At 47.4% G+C, this 15103-nt stretch overlaps 3 protein-coding genes across 3 annotated transcripts; 1 reads left to right on the top strand and 2 right to left on the bottom strand.

Moving 5' to 3' along the window:
* Positions 1 to 385: 385 nt before the first annotated feature.
* On the bottom strand, positions 386 to 1330 carry EDB93DRAFT_1091433 (uncharacterized protein; the record flags this gene model as incomplete). Its single annotated transcript, XM_041446356.1, has 1 exon — positions 386 to 1330. The coding sequence occupies one exon, from the start codon at positions 1328 to 1330 to the stop codon at positions 386 to 388; it is 945 nt and encodes a 314-aa protein (XP_041304200.1).
* A 6905-nt stretch (positions 1331 to 8235) lies between these two features.
* On the bottom strand, positions 8236 to 11092 carry EDB93DRAFT_1106744 (uncharacterized protein; the record flags this gene model as incomplete). Its single annotated transcript, XM_041447655.1, has 9 exons — positions 8236 to 8282; positions 8371 to 8629; positions 8720 to 8986; positions 9038 to 9406; positions 9457 to 9705; positions 9802 to 10020; positions 10069 to 10163; positions 10222 to 10418; positions 10509 to 11092. 9 exons carry the CDS (start codon positions 11090 to 11092, stop codon positions 8236 to 8238), a joined length of 2286 nt encoding a protein of 761 aa, XP_041304199.1.
* A 1103-nt stretch (positions 11093 to 12195) lies between these two features.
* Positions 12196 to 15018, top strand: EDB93DRAFT_1242305 (uncharacterized protein; the record flags this gene model as incomplete). Its single annotated transcript, XM_041451995.1, has 11 exons — positions 12196 to 12309; positions 12337 to 12543; positions 12585 to 12786; positions 12841 to 12972; positions 13003 to 13069; positions 13122 to 13251; positions 13302 to 13477; positions 13575 to 14022; positions 14368 to 14403; positions 14524 to 14814; positions 14872 to 15018. 11 exons carry the CDS (start codon positions 12196 to 12198, stop codon positions 15016 to 15018), a joined length of 1950 nt encoding a protein of 649 aa, XP_041304198.1.
* Between the last annotated feature and the right edge of the window lie 85 nt (positions 15019 to 15103).

Raw genomic sequence — 15103 nt, 5'->3', positions numbered from 1 at the left:
CTCCGAGTTGCAATTAGTATCAAAGACAAGCGTAAAGCAGCTGCTCGTGCCACAGCTGCAAGGCTGTTGGCCGTGAAAAATCGATGATGTGAAAGGACGGTGGAGGCATACCAGTTAGGTTTGGCTTCAACAGAAGCTTCGAATCCAGGTGACCCAAGACATTTAGTTCTCTCAAGAACAAGTCACACAGGTGTATTCCAGATACCGTGGCACGTAAACAGAAATGGTTAGACAAACGTGATGAAATCTAGAGTATTGGTATGAAAGTAGCTGGTAAGAAAAGGACTGTAGTTTGTCGCAAATTGCCAAGATCGAGGCGCTGATGACTCGGGGTCAAAAACTGTATGCAATTCAAAATGTAGGAACCTCATAGCTACATGAAAATTTAACCCAGAGTACTTCGTAATTGGAGGTTTTCCGCCAGCAAACGGTCAATTACCGCCTGTTGTTGAGCAAGACCATGAGCTACACCATCCATCCATATCTGCAAGGATCGCAATGTGAACATGATGCCTCTAGTCCATGAAAGACTAACCTGTTGTGTTCTGGCTTGCTCGGCTTGCCTCTTCAGCTCTGCCTCATTTTCGAGGCGCCTCTGCTCGTTAGCATACTCCTCGCACACGACTTTAACGCTGTCTATCTTATCCACTTCAAAACCATAACAGCGAGAGCGGATTCCTTGCCAGGTTGACTCGAGATAGCCTGGGAAGAGGTGTTTTATGGCCTCCCAGATAGTACTGGCGAACCAGTAACATTGAAATTGATAGAGGTGGTAGTTGGGAGCATGCGTGCTTATAACAGATAAGAGGACCGATATCTGGGCTGCAGAGGGAGGTGTGGATGCGGGAGAGAATGTGAGGGTACAAAGATGTTTGTATGGGCCGTATCTTGATTCTAGGTACTGATGAGTGCTAGTACCTGTGTTTGGGGTAGTGGAAACGGAGTCAAGGGCAGGAGTTTGTTTGACTGAAGGGGAAGCGATGCCCGACGAATGAGTAATAGGTGTGGAGGAGCCACTGTCGTTCGGAGTTGACTTTGGAGCACGGTCTACGACCACACGGGCGGTCGCAGGCACTGAAGGATCCCAGTGACGAAAATACAATACAAGAAATTCATGCTTCTTGCGTTTGGAAGCTTTGCAAAACCAGACTTTTTCAAGGACACACTGCGAGGAAAGATTGCTATCCAAGAGCATTCTTCGCCATGCCGCGACGTCAAGTCGAGTCTCGCCGAGTGTAAATAATCCCGGGACATCAGTAGGAAATTCCATGAAGCGAGAGAAAATTGTAGCAAGGAGTCTGCGAAAACTGAATTGGTGCTTTGAGAGCATCGCAAGTTGAAAAGGGTTGATGAGGGTTTGAACATGGACATGAGGCTCAGAAGACAGAGATTTTGCAGAACGTGTTAAGACATGATTATCGCTGGGGCCAAATTATTTACAGGCAATTGTGTGGAGTGTGCATGAGGCAGATAAAGCTTAAGATTTAAGGCGCAGCCAGGAGAGTAAATTGTAGGGCGTGCGTAAGCTGGGCGGCGGAGAATGAAAGATGATTGGGAGATGGGTATAAATCCTTTGCATCAGGCATATGTGGGACACTGAGGACTATGAGGACTATCGCAACTGGGAGGAGGACTTTGACGACTTTGAGGATGTGTTTGTTCGCCGACAGACTTAAGAGACATTAGGTAATATTGGGAATATACTCCACAGCAACAGGGTGACTCCGACTCAAGTACACCGCTCATCGTCTGTCATCAGGCAAGGCGAACGGGTTGGGATGGCATCAGATTTCAACCAACTTGTCTTCAAGAGCTCGTCCCACAATTGAGTCTATGAGACGAGCAAGATCAACGAGGGCGTGTGGTGGGTATTGGTCTGTCAGAAGCGATCAGTGTAGTACGAGCTGTGTCACGGTCAGTGACATGTCTGTTGTTAATAGTTTGTTTATCGATACGTCGAGAATCAGCTTACCTAATCACGCAAGTACATACAGGCACATTAGAGTTACACACCTCAGTCCGTTACACTACGAGTACGAGACTGAGGTGAGACATTCATTTAATATTCTAATACTCTTATTGACTCTCGTAGTATACACTCGTTTATTCTAGGTTAGTTTAAAGTCCGTTACACTACAAGTACGAGACTGAGTATACACTCGTTTATTCTAGTTTAGTCCATCCGTTCGCTCCCGCACGTCCTACTACTGAAACAAAAGGTTATGAGCCCTGACTGAAGCTCAGTCAACAAATAGCCTAGTAGTGACTCTATCCTACTCCTCGCACAATGTCCAACAATCCATCAATCTCGCAAGCTCAAAGTTCAAACTCGCAACCAACTGCCTCGTCAGCATCTAACTCCAGGAAAGCCACACAAGGCTCGAACCGCCTCTATGATATCCCGTCGTTAGAGAACGATGGTTCAAATTTTCAGAACTGGAAATTTAGAGCTAGGAAAGTACTCATCGTACGAAAGCTCTGGGGTATTGTTGAAGGCTCAGAAGTCCAGCCATCTGCTTCTGACCCTGACGCGGTCCAAGATTGGCTAGAGAAGAACGATGAAGCACATGCACAGATCACGCTCACGCTAAAGGACGAACCTCTAAACGGAGTCCTACACACGGTGTTAGCATCTGATGCATGGACAAAATTGTGCGAGCGATATGAAGGGAAAGGAAAGCAGAGTATAGCCTACCTTATAGGCGAATTATTCCGCGGAACACTCTCGGACGAATCTCCTATGGAACCGCAACTTAACGCTATGCGACAGAAAGCTCTAGTGTTGAACTCACTTGGTCAAGCTCTAGACGACTCCCTGGTGGCCATAGCTATGGTCATATCCCTCCCATCTTCATACTCGACTCTCCGAACAATACTCATGTCGACGAGCGACAAGATCACAATCGAAGGCACCATTAGCCAAATTCTAGTCGAAGAAAAGTTGCGGCGAGGTCCTGAATCACAAATGGCCCTCGTAGCCAAGACTTCGGACAAGTCAAAGGAGAACTCGAGGACGGACAAGAAGAAGAAACCTGGCAACTGCAACTATTGCAAGAAGCCAGGTCATTGGGAGAGAGATTGTCGAAAGAAGAAAGCCGATAAGGCTAAGAGCAGTGACAAGGACAAGGATGACGAAAAGGACAAATCCAAGGCCGAGTTGTCAGCAAAAGTGGCACATGTAGTCGGAGATGACACACCATCACTACAGCTGTTCGTTGCACATGGACCGAAACACGAGTCACATCCAGCGGAGTGGATTGTGGACTCCGGTGCATCAGCGAGTATGTCGTGTCAACTGAGACTGGTTCAAGACATTTCGCATGCTAGTTCCCACACAGCGTGTCATAGTTGGGGATGGCCGGTCAATCAAAGCTACGGGGATTGGAAACATAGAGTTAGAAGTCGAAATCGGAGATGCGCAAACTCGATGAACCGTTTTGCAAGACACATACTATGTTCCCGACCTAGATGGCAACCTGTTGTCAATCCCACGCTTAGCAAGCAAAGGATATGAAGCAATCTTTGGACAATGTACCTGCACAATAACTCGCAATGGCTCGATAGCAGCACTAGCAAAACGGCAACAGTCCCTATACATATTAAAGGGATGCACTTGCGTTAGCGAAAGTGCTTACATTGTCGAAGGCCCAAGCCCACTGCTGAATGCGGAAGAACCAATCACGGCTCTCGCAGCATGCACATACTTGTCGAAGGCAACGTTCGAGACCTGGCATAGACGCCTTGCCCATATCGCCCCCGAATCCGTGAAGAAACTGTTCGAAAAAGACATGGTCAGAGGGATGGAAGTCTTGGGATCAATCACTCACGAAAAGCAAGTTTGCAAGCCCTGCCTCGAAGGCAAGCAGGCACGCAAGCCCATCCCAGACGAATCCATGATTGAAAATCCCCGGGTCTTACACAGGACATATTCTGATGTTTGTGGACCCATGGAGACCACTTTAGGAACGGGACACCGATACTTCGTTACATTCATCGATGCCTGCTCGCATCACGTCATGGTCAAACTTCTCAAAACGAAGGACGAAGCACTTGGACTCACGAAAGTATACTTCGAGCGAGCAGAGGCAGAAACGGGCGAACACGCAAACTATTTTCGCAGTGATGGAGGCGGGGAATATGGCTCTGGTGACTTCCTAAAGTACCTCGAGTCAAAGGGCATTCATCATGAAAAAACGAATGCTTACACTCCACAAGAAAACGGAGTCGCCGAACGAATGAATCGAACCCTCGTCGAATCAGTGCGAGCCATGTTAAACGATGCTGGACTTCCGAAGAAGTACTGGGGTGATGCCATACTCTACACGGCCCACATACTCAACAGAGTGCCAACTCGTGCCCTGAAGAAGAATATAACACTGCATGAGGCCTTTACTGGCAACAAACCGTCAATAGCGCACTTGAGAATCTTTGGCTGCAAGGCACACGTGCACGTACCTGATGAGCGCCGTCAAAAGCTCGATGCAAAATCCTTCGAGTGCATCCATTTGGGGTATGCCAAACACCGTAAAGCCTATGTCTGTTTGCAGAGGTCCAGTGGGCGAGTAATAGAGTCGAGGGACATCGTGTTTGTTGAAGGGGATGATGAAGAGTCAAGCCGAGTGAAGATAAGTGTTGAAAACACTGAAATTTGTCAAGTCGATAAGCAACAAGACCAAACGAAATCACACAACTCACTGGCAAACCCAGGTCCAAGCGAAAACGGACAAGTGCACATCGAAGAGGTCACAAGCGAAGATGAGAACGAAGACTCGGATCCTGAGCAAACAGAACAGGAATTCCCTGTACTATCTGTAGGTCAACACGAAGTTAGCTCTCAAACCTCGCAACGAACCTCCACAAGGCGTCGCGCACAGCCAGAAGGTCCTCCGGCACCATACCCACGTCCAATTCCTCCACGCGAAATCAGACGCTCAACCCGCATATGAAAGACACCAGTTCCTGACGACGATCCCCGTTATTTCGTCAATGTGTATGATAGATCAACACTCAAGACTCACCAGGAAGCTACTGTGGAGACAGAGGAAATTCCCAGTATGAGGGGAGAAGAGAGAGCTGAAAACGTCGAAGATGAGAGTGAGGAAGAAGCTGAGGGAGAAGAACGAGCTTACCATGCGGAAATGGCCGAAGAACCTAGGACGTTTGAAGAAGCAGCAAATTGGCCAGATGTGGACCTATGGCAAGCTGCCATGCTGGAGGAGCTGAAAGTATTTGAGAAGATTGGCCTATATGAGGCAGTGGAGCGGCCGAAGGACCGGAAAGTCATCAAGTCGAAATGGGTGTACAAGATTAAGCGCGGCCCTACTGGGGAGATTGATAAGTACAAGGCACACCTAGTGGCAAAAGGATTTACCCAAGTCGAAGGTATCGACTACACCGAAACGTTCGCGCCCGTGACTGAAATTCTCCACGATCCGAATACTCCTTGCAATCGCAGCAAGATTCGACCTAGAAATCCATCAGATGGACGTGAAGTCAGCGTTTCTGAATGGTGAGCTAGAAGAAGAGATTTACCTCGAATTACCCCCAGGATTCGATGACTCGGACAATCTAGTGTGGAAGTTGAAGCGACCACTGTATGGCCTTAAGCAGGCACACAAAGCTTGGTATAAGCGGCTCTGTACCATCTTCAAAGGCTTAGGTTTCTCGCGCTGCGAAACTGAGCACAGTGTGTTCTACAAGATCGTGAATGGGACCCACCTGATTGTTGCAGTCTATGTTGATGACAAGATGATCTTCTCGAAGTCACTGAAATTGATCAATCAGCTGAAGAAGCAATTAGAGGCCTGAGTATGAATTAACGGACCTGGGAGAGGCCCGTTGGATCCTCGGGATGGAGATAATCAGGGACCGGGAGAAGAAGACAATCGAGTTGTCGCAACAGCGATACATCGAGATGATTCTCGAACATTTCGGCATGCAGGATGCGAGACCTGTCACTACACCTATGGACTCAAACACCAGGTTGGTCAAACGAGATAGCGCAGAGGTAGACACCAAACCTTATCAGAGTGCGCTCGGCGCATTGATGTACGCGATGCTCGCAACTCGCCCAGACCTCGCATTTGCAGTGGGCGCATTGAGCAAGCACTCTGCTACCCCAGGAAATGAACACTGGAACGCATTGAAGCGTGCATACCGTTATCTATGCAAAATGTCTAACAAACGACTCACCTTCAGAGGAAATGGAGAGACGAGCCCGCGCAGTTTTGTGGATGCAGACTGGGCATCAGACGTCAACAATCGACATTCAATAACGGGCTATGTCTTCTTGATGGCGGGCAGCACTGTAAGCTGGCAGTCAAAGAAGCAAGACTCTGTGGCACTATCCAGCACCGAGGCTGAATATATGGCGGCGGCATCAGCAACGAAGGAAGCAATATGGATAAATACCTTTCTGGACGAGCTACAATTTCCCCAGTCCCAGAAAACACTCCTTCTCATTGACAATCAGTCCGCAATTTCTCTCGCGAAGAACACCATATTCCACAGCCGCACAAAACATATCGCGATCCATTATCATTTCATCCGCGAGAAAGTTGATGCCGGCGAAATCGAACTCGAATATGTCCCTACGAACGCCCAGATCGCAGATGTTTTGACGAAGCCGTTAGGAAGAGTGAAGCATGAGCGTTTCATCGAGGGAATGGGAGTAAGTTGATAGCTGATAACTCGCCGAGTGGGCATGTTGTTAATAGTTTGTTTATCGATACGTCGAGAATCAGCTTACCTAATCACGCAAGTACATACAGGCACGTTAGAGTTACACACCTCAGTCCGTTACACTACGAGTACGAGACTGAGGTGAGACATTCATTTAATATTCTAATACTCTTATTGACTCTCGTAGTATACACTCGTTTATTCTAGGTTAGTTTAAAGTCCGTTACACTACAAGTACGAGACTGAGTATACACTCGTTTATTCTAGTTTAGTCCATCCGTTCGCTCCCGCACGTCCTACTACGAAACAAAAATGTCCCCCAATGGGTCACCTTTAGGGATCTGCAAGGGTATGGGTAACCCGCGTGGGTCACGAGTACAGGTACTACTGGGGTACGGGTATAGGTCGAGATTCTAAGACCTGCACTCTTACCCGTACCCCAGCTATACCCGTGCCTTACATAAACGTCCTACTTCCCGCATGCACGCTACAACTGGCACCACCACCAAGCACTCAGACTTCCTGCCGGCAATGCATCAAGCTTGGGAAAATGATAACTCTCAATGCAATCCGTTTGAGAGCTGTTTTGCTTGTGAGTCGTGTCCTTTTGTTCTACAGTTCACAAACTAATTTATGGTAGCCATTACACAGGCTGCCGTACATCTACAGCTCGCGAACTTCAGGCTGGGATCAACATGTCTCTGCACACCGACATCTCTCCAAGCAGGCTAATCACCAGTGGTGTTGATCTACAGGACCAATAGTAAGTTTGCTAATTAGTCTAAGAAAACTATGCTAATCAGAAAACTCGACAGGCAGCGCCTCAAGGTGGACATCACCAACATGTCTCTTCAGAAGCACCTGCCACCACATCGCTACCAACACCTTCGCATTTGGCAGTACTCGCCATGTCCCCCACGCCACGTTCGACAACACCCACTACGTCGCTGTGCAGCACGCTGACGGATGCCACCAGCAAGCACCATCCAGCACCTACGCGACATGCTTACATGACATCAGTAAATTCCCACATTTCTTGACTTCCTTTTTCGAGACTTGCCGCTGGTCAAAATCCCAAAAAGGAGTGGAAAAGTCACTCGCAAAAATGGCAACACCAACTTGCCATCAACTTGCCACAAGGCATATAAGTTGGATAAGTAGATGCCTCCTCTTGAATTTTACTTTTTCTACCTTTATTTTTGCTTTTTGAGCAATTATTTTCAATTATTCCTACAATACAAGCAGTGCAAGCAGTGCAAATTGGAGCAACTTATTTCACTTATTGTGTACTTGTTCCAGACAAAAATAGCCGTATATCATTGCATTTCCAGTGACAAGTATATTAAGCGAGACAAAAAGGAGAGAAAGCAATATGAAAGTACTGGTAAGTAGCGAAAACGAGACATTTAACATGCAGCAACAAAGCGAATAGCAACACATAGTATATGCAAGTGGCGGTGGGAATGACTCGGTGGGCAACAGTGAACAAACAAGCAGGGAACAGAGATGATGGTATGGACCGTGAATGACGAGAGGAAGGGGCAGTAAAGTACCTCACTCTATAAAACAGAAAGTAGCACCGAAATCCATCAGTTGGGACACTAGAAAGTGACAGAAAAGGACAGTACCAGGTATCAAAGATGAGCGCGCGCTCATCCTCAGAATCATCTTCCACAGTGGGGGGCGCACCACACCTCCTCGCAGTGATTTCCTTCGTGCAGCACCAGACGTCCTGGAGGATCGACTCATCGAGGCGGTTGATGGACTTCATATAGCCCCTGGTTGCCGCACCAAAGTTGGTGTTGGAAAAGGCCTTTCGAGAGTTGCTGATCTTGCCTGAGGCTTTGTTCATACTGTGGGGGACTTTGACAGCATTGCCTTTACTGTTGACTTCCAATTCACTGATGAGCGTCTTGTCACGGCCGATAATCTTGAGGGCACGTTCCATCTGAGAAATATGTCAGTCACGATATGATAAGAGGGTAAATGTACATGCTGCCACAGTGGCGAGGCTAAGAGCACCCTTCGCGTGCATGACCTTCCTGTGGCTCTCAATGGCGCCCCAGGTAGCACACCTGTGCTGTACAAGGACTTGAACAAGGAGTTCCGACTGAAAGGGTTTCTTGAATTGTCCGTCCTCCATGATGCTACCATACAAGAACCCTAGCTTAAAAAGTAAGTTGTTTGCAAAATCTTCGTGGTCTTCGTCAGTCTCGACATCATCCTGTAATGACATGAAGTGTGTGAGTGCGGTGACAGCGGTAGTGCCCATGCCATTGCGCCATTCTGATAGCCGCTGGGTGGCCTAAGAAAAAAAAAGAATGATCAGATATGAATTACATCAAAGATCACTTACTAATGCCATGACAGGCCCATCAGTAGTCACCTTGTGCGGTATGTCCTTGTATACCGCATCCCAGGTGTCCTGCACAGTAGTGCAGAGAACTGCCTCCAACTTGGGAAGAGCCCACGCCCAGACCTCATCTTGATCTCCGATTGCGAAAATGAGAGTGGGGATGAATACCACACTCCATCTAGCCACTGCCCGAGCACCTCCAGGAAGGTTTTTGATCCGGTAAGCAGAACGGGGGAGAATCTCCACCTCAACAGAGTTCAACACGGCGCGAGAAGTAGCACTCGCGATACTGGAAAGACTGCGAGTATGTGCGATGGAAGACTTTGTCCGATTAGCCACAGGAGCTTTGTGTTTGATGCCAACATTAGTCTACATGATTCGTAGTTAGTATGATTTGAATATAAATAACCGAAGCTTACTACCGCAGAAGTGACCCGCAAGGACCCTGGTTCGGATTTGGTCTTGACCACCATAGGCTTGCTGTGCCCCACAAATTCAACATTGGATGAAGGTGTATCTTCCTCAATGATGAAGTCATCATCGGCCATGAAGTCATCCCCAATCTGGTCATCCTCAATCACGTCGTCCTTGAGCAGGTCATCCTCAGGCAGGCCATCCTCAATCGCGTCATCATCGGTTAGACCATCCTCCATATTTCCGAGTTTGCGCTTGACACTCATCGCCAGAATGGTAGAGTGGGATGTTGGAGTTCGAGCGAGAGCTGCAGCTTGACGGATATCAGTGTTGTAATATCCTCAGGGGACCTGTGTAGAAGGAGGAGGCTCGAGATCAGATTCCATATCAGTGTCGGATCCATAGTTAACGAGGGAAGCTACTACTGGGGGGGCCGCCTCAGCATTCATTTCATCGTCGGAAACGTCGGGCTGAATGGTGTTGAGCTGTCGAGGAGTCAGATTGGCATTGCGATGGGATTGATTTGTTTGTACTGAAGTATTGGGGACCTTAGAATAAATCTTGACGCCCTGGTGATGCGGTTAATACATTAGAAAGAACTAGATAATTAAACTCACCTGAGCAGCTCTTGGTTTGGACATACGGGCAAGGGCTTGAGAGCGCTCGACTGATTCAGCCAGATCATCGTCTGCAAATAGGGTCGTAAAACGATCTGCCACGTTGTCAGCCCCAGCATCAGCGATAGTATTGATGGGCGTGAGTAGGGTCACCACCACTACTGATAGTACTCCCCATAGTAAGTTTGGAAGAGGGAGCAGTACTAGAGAAGTCGGAAGGCATGGTAGATGGTCTTTTCCTGAATGCATTGGAGGATGGCTTAGAACCAACACTGGCAGCAGGAACTTCCGTCCTCCAACCCGGGATATGCTCGACAGCAAAGCCAAATTTTTGAGGACCTGATGTAGAGCTAACATCATCATGCACCATTAAATTGAAAAAGAAAAGAGCTGTTTCAGTGAGATGGTGCAACATAGTTGAGAAGCAATAAACATCTTACACATCAGCAGACTTCTTATCGTCATCACGTGCCATCGTTGATTCATCGATAAGACCCACTGCTTCGATTGCATCTCTCACTGGCGTCTTCACTGGTAACACTTTCCTCTTCTCCTTCTTCTTGCGTGACCCTGGCACTTGCACCTCTTCCTCTACATCACTCCCAGGATGGTCGATGTTAGCACTGGCTGCTAATTTACCTCTAGCCCCACCACCCTTGCCATTAGCGCTAATGGCCTTATCTTTGGCCATAGTCAAGTTGGAGGTCTCCATGACTTTTACAGCCTTTTTTATGGGGCGTGGGCGTGGGCAGGGACGAGTAGGCTTTGGCGCATCAACATGTGTAGCTGCTTGGTCAGTCTCCATTTGTTTCTGAAATACAGCAATGCGGTTATGTCCTTCTTGAACAGCCATTTCACTTGCCCTGTTTTCCTCTTCTTCATGTTGATCATCAGCGGCCTTTTGAGCTTTGGTACGTCTCTTGGTGGGGCCTTCGCCCCTGGTCAGGATATATCCTGGATGCTGAGTTGCATTTTTAGCTCGAGTTGCCACACACCTCGGAACTGCGCTGGCGGGCTGAGACATGGTATCAATGGAGGGCCTGGGGGGCTGAAGAACTAAGAAAATCCAACCAGTGGTGGCTGACAACAAGGTAAGTTTTGTCACAATTCTCCAAAAATTGTAACCTAAGCTGACTCTGAATTCATACATATGACCCTACTTTGCTCTGACGTACCCACTAATATACTAGCTCGATTTTTTTGCAGTCTCCGTTCATATTGGGAGTCTCTAACATCTTTCAGGCACTCCGGATACTATCAATCCGACACTATTAATCCGACACTTTGCCTGTGAGACATCAATGGTATGGTTCACTAACACCTTTCTGACGAGGAGATAGTCTACTAACACTCCCCGCACCGTTAGTACTAGTTTTCATTTGTTGGCGCAGTGAAACTGAGGTTCACCACCGCTTTTTCGGTACAGTTTACTCGTGTCCGAGTGCCAAATCTGGCCTTCATTATCAAATTTGTCACATTGGTGCTGGTGATTACGGACGGTTGCAACCCAAACCTTGAAGTGTTAGCCTTCGAAACTGTCGTCAACATCCAGTGTAGCACACATGCCTCCCCGTCGTGCTCACCACCTGCCGCAGCTTCCATGCCCAGTTCCAGGATGCTTGCGCTGGTTTCGAAATCAGTCAGGTCTTACACAACACATGTGCTCGCTTCACCCAACTTTACCTGTTTCAGGACCATCCCCTCAGGATCATCTCCGGCCATCTCGTTCACCCTCCCGCCCTCGAGATTTCTCACTGGCCCATCCGGATTTTTCACCTCACCCCGGCCATCATCTCCCATACTCCCTGATCCAATTCAAGAGGATTCAAACAATGATGCAGAATTCACTGATGTGAGCGAGTGTTGCTATCGCACATACCACTCAATGTTAAATGGTAAGTTTCTTTCAAGTTTGAGTACTCCGTTTTTGACTCAGGTATACACTTAGGATAACCATGCACGGCTGATGGGACATTTCTGCCGTATGGCACCCCTCCGACTCCTGTGCCATTGAAGGATCCTGATGATTGGAGCCCATATCGCAATAGGATCGAATTTGAGGCAGCAGAGTTCGCTTTCAAACAATGTCATATGTCGGCGAGAAATTTGGATTTCTTGTGTGACCTAATGGCCGCGACTCTCACGAAACACCACGACACCCCTCCATTTGCTGACCACAAAGATCTGCACAACGTCATAGATGCAACGCAGCTTGGTGACGTCCCTTGGCAGTGCTTCTCTGTTCAATACTCAGGAGAATGACCTGAGGTTGTCCCTCCATGGATGGACGATGAATTCGAGGTCTGGTATAGGGACCCCCGTGCAATGGCGCACAACATCATCGCTAACCCTAGCTACAAGGACGAAATTGACTATGCTCCATTTTGTGAATACGATGCATCAGACAACACACGCCAATGGAAAGATTTCATGTCCAGAGACTGGGCATGGCAACAAGCAGTATGTCTTGCATCTGTTTCTGGTATCGCTTGTAATATAGCTAATATTTCATTAAGGACACCATATCGCAAGATCCAGAAACACAAGGATCCACGTTGGTCCCAATCATTCTCAGTAGTGACAAAACTACTGTCTCTGTGGGCACTGGTAACAATGAATATTATCCCCTCTACGCTTCGATCGGTAACGTACACAACAACATGCGACGCGCACACCGTGATGCTCTTGTCATCATTGGTTTCCTCGCCATACCCAAAAGTACATATATTCATATTTTTATTTTTATTTTGTGTCATCTGATCTGTGTTACAGCTGACAGGAGTCATTCTAAAGATGACTCATTTCAGATATTTCGCCACCAGCTATTCCACAGTTCGCTATCTGCAATTCTCTCCAGCCTCAAACCTTTTATGACCACTCATGAGGTCGTGCGCTGTGGAGATGGTCATTTCTGATGCATTATATATAGTCTAGGACCCTACATAGCGGATTACGAGGAACAACTTGTGCTATCCTGTGTTGTCAAACATTGGTGCCTGAAGTGAGTATTGGCACTTGCAGTCAGTAACCATTCATGCTAACAACTCGTATAGATGCATTGCAGTTCACACAAACCTTGATGGTGGTGGCATCTACCACAGCCACGAGCATATCGATTTCTTGATCAATGAGCTACACGCGGATATATTGTGGGATGAATTTGGTCTCATTGGTGATCTTGTTGTGAGTGGAACAAGCTGCTCTTTAATACCAGACTAATCTATTTTGTGTAGCCATTCACTAATGACTTCCCCCGAGCTGACATTCATGAGTTGCTGTCGTTTGACCTTCTCCACCAGCTAATTAAAGGGGCTTTCAAAGACCATCTCGTTGATTGGGTAGCAAAGTACCTCAAGGCCGTGCATGGGACCAAATGGTCAGAGGAGATCATGAGCGATATAGATCGCAGGTATGTCAACTTACCCATTTACTCTACAATTTTATCTAACAATAAGTCAGAATTTCTGGTGTAGCATCATTCTCTGGTCTACGACGATTTCCTCAAGGCCGCGATTTCAACAGTGGATGGGCGATGATTCCAAAGCGCTCATGAAGGTATTTCTTCTGGCTATCGAAGGTCACGTGCCTCAAGACATGGTGCGCGCATTTCACGCATTATTAGAATTCTGCTACCTCATCTGGTGCAATGTCATCACCGAAGATACCATGATTCAGATTCAAGACGCACTCTATCATTTTCACCATTATCGCAAGATATTCGATACCGTCGTTCCCACCTTCTCACTCCCCCCTCAGCACTCGATGACTCATTATGTGGACATGATCAGATTATTTGGCACCCCTAACGGACTGTGCTCATCAATCACAGAATTAAAGCACATCAAGGCGGTAAAGGAGCCTTGGCGGTGGTCAAATAGGCACAATGCTCTTGGTCAGATGCTTGTGACCAATCAGCGCCTTGATAAACTCGCAGCATCACGCGTGGATTTTGATGTGTGAGGGATGCTCACTGGCACTATTTTGTCAAGTGCTTTAGCTGCTCTTGGTAAGTCTGTTTAAGGTTTCTTTCTCGAATTTATTGCATGCTTAACAGTAATGTACAATGACAGATGAAAACAAACATGCTGCCCCTGGTATTGCACCACAACCCGATGCCCCAGACATTGAACTGCAACCAGATGCCCCCGTCATTAAACCGCAACCAGATGTTGATGATGGTGAAATAGTTGACGGTCCAACGGTGCTTGCTTATGTAGCACTCGCCAAAACCCCTTGTAAGTAATCTCATGCAATGTCCAATCTCAACGCTCACCACTGTATCACACAGAACAAAAACAGGCACAGACAGTAGCAGCATTGGCACATGAAGTCGCTGTTCCAGATCTACGACGCCTCATTCAGTACTTTCTGTTCTCTCAGCTCAACCCGGATGATGCCCACAACCCAGAAGATATCCCAGCTGCTGGCTTGCCTCAACATAAAGGCAAGCTTTAGGTCTTCAACTCTGCTGCCACAACATTTTATGCTCCCAGTGATCTGAGTGGCATTGGGGGCATGCAACACGAACATATCCGTGCATGTCCACTCTGGTGGAACGAGTACCCGCGCAATGATTGCATGTTCATTAACACTGATTCAGATGCTGAAGGGATGCGAGGACTCAAAGTTGCGAGAGTCATATGCTTCTTTTCTTTCAAGCACGACTGGGAAGTATATCCATGCACTCTCATACAATGGTTTGAGAAGATTGGTGACTGTCCTGATGAAAATACTGGCATGTGGATGGTCGCTCCAAGTTTTCATGAGGACGGCTCAAGGGACCTTGCTGTCATTCATATCTAGACGGTCTTCCGTGCAGCCCACTTGATACCTATCTACGGTTCTGAGTACATTCCTCCCTCCCTCAAGTTTTATCAGTCTCTTGATACTTTCAGCTCATTCTACGTCAACAAATACGCTGATCACCATGTGTTCGAGATAGCGTCCTGACTGGATGACATAGGTGGGTCCTCAATTCAATTTTCGGTCCGTTGCTAATAGTCAGGTCCTAGGACATTGCATGACAACGATATCC

The sequence above is a fragment of the Suillus bovinus genome, assembly GCF_016758785.1.
Source record: "Suillus bovinus strain UH-Sbo-P2 chromosome Unknown EDB93scaffold_64, whole genome shotgun sequence".
In the NCBI taxonomy this organism is placed as follows: domain Eukaryota; kingdom Fungi; phylum Basidiomycota; class Agaricomycetes; order Boletales; family Suillaceae; genus Suillus; species Suillus bovinus.
The sequence above is the reverse complement of the archived record's forward strand: the minus strand, read 5'-3'. Positions and strand labels throughout refer to the sequence as shown.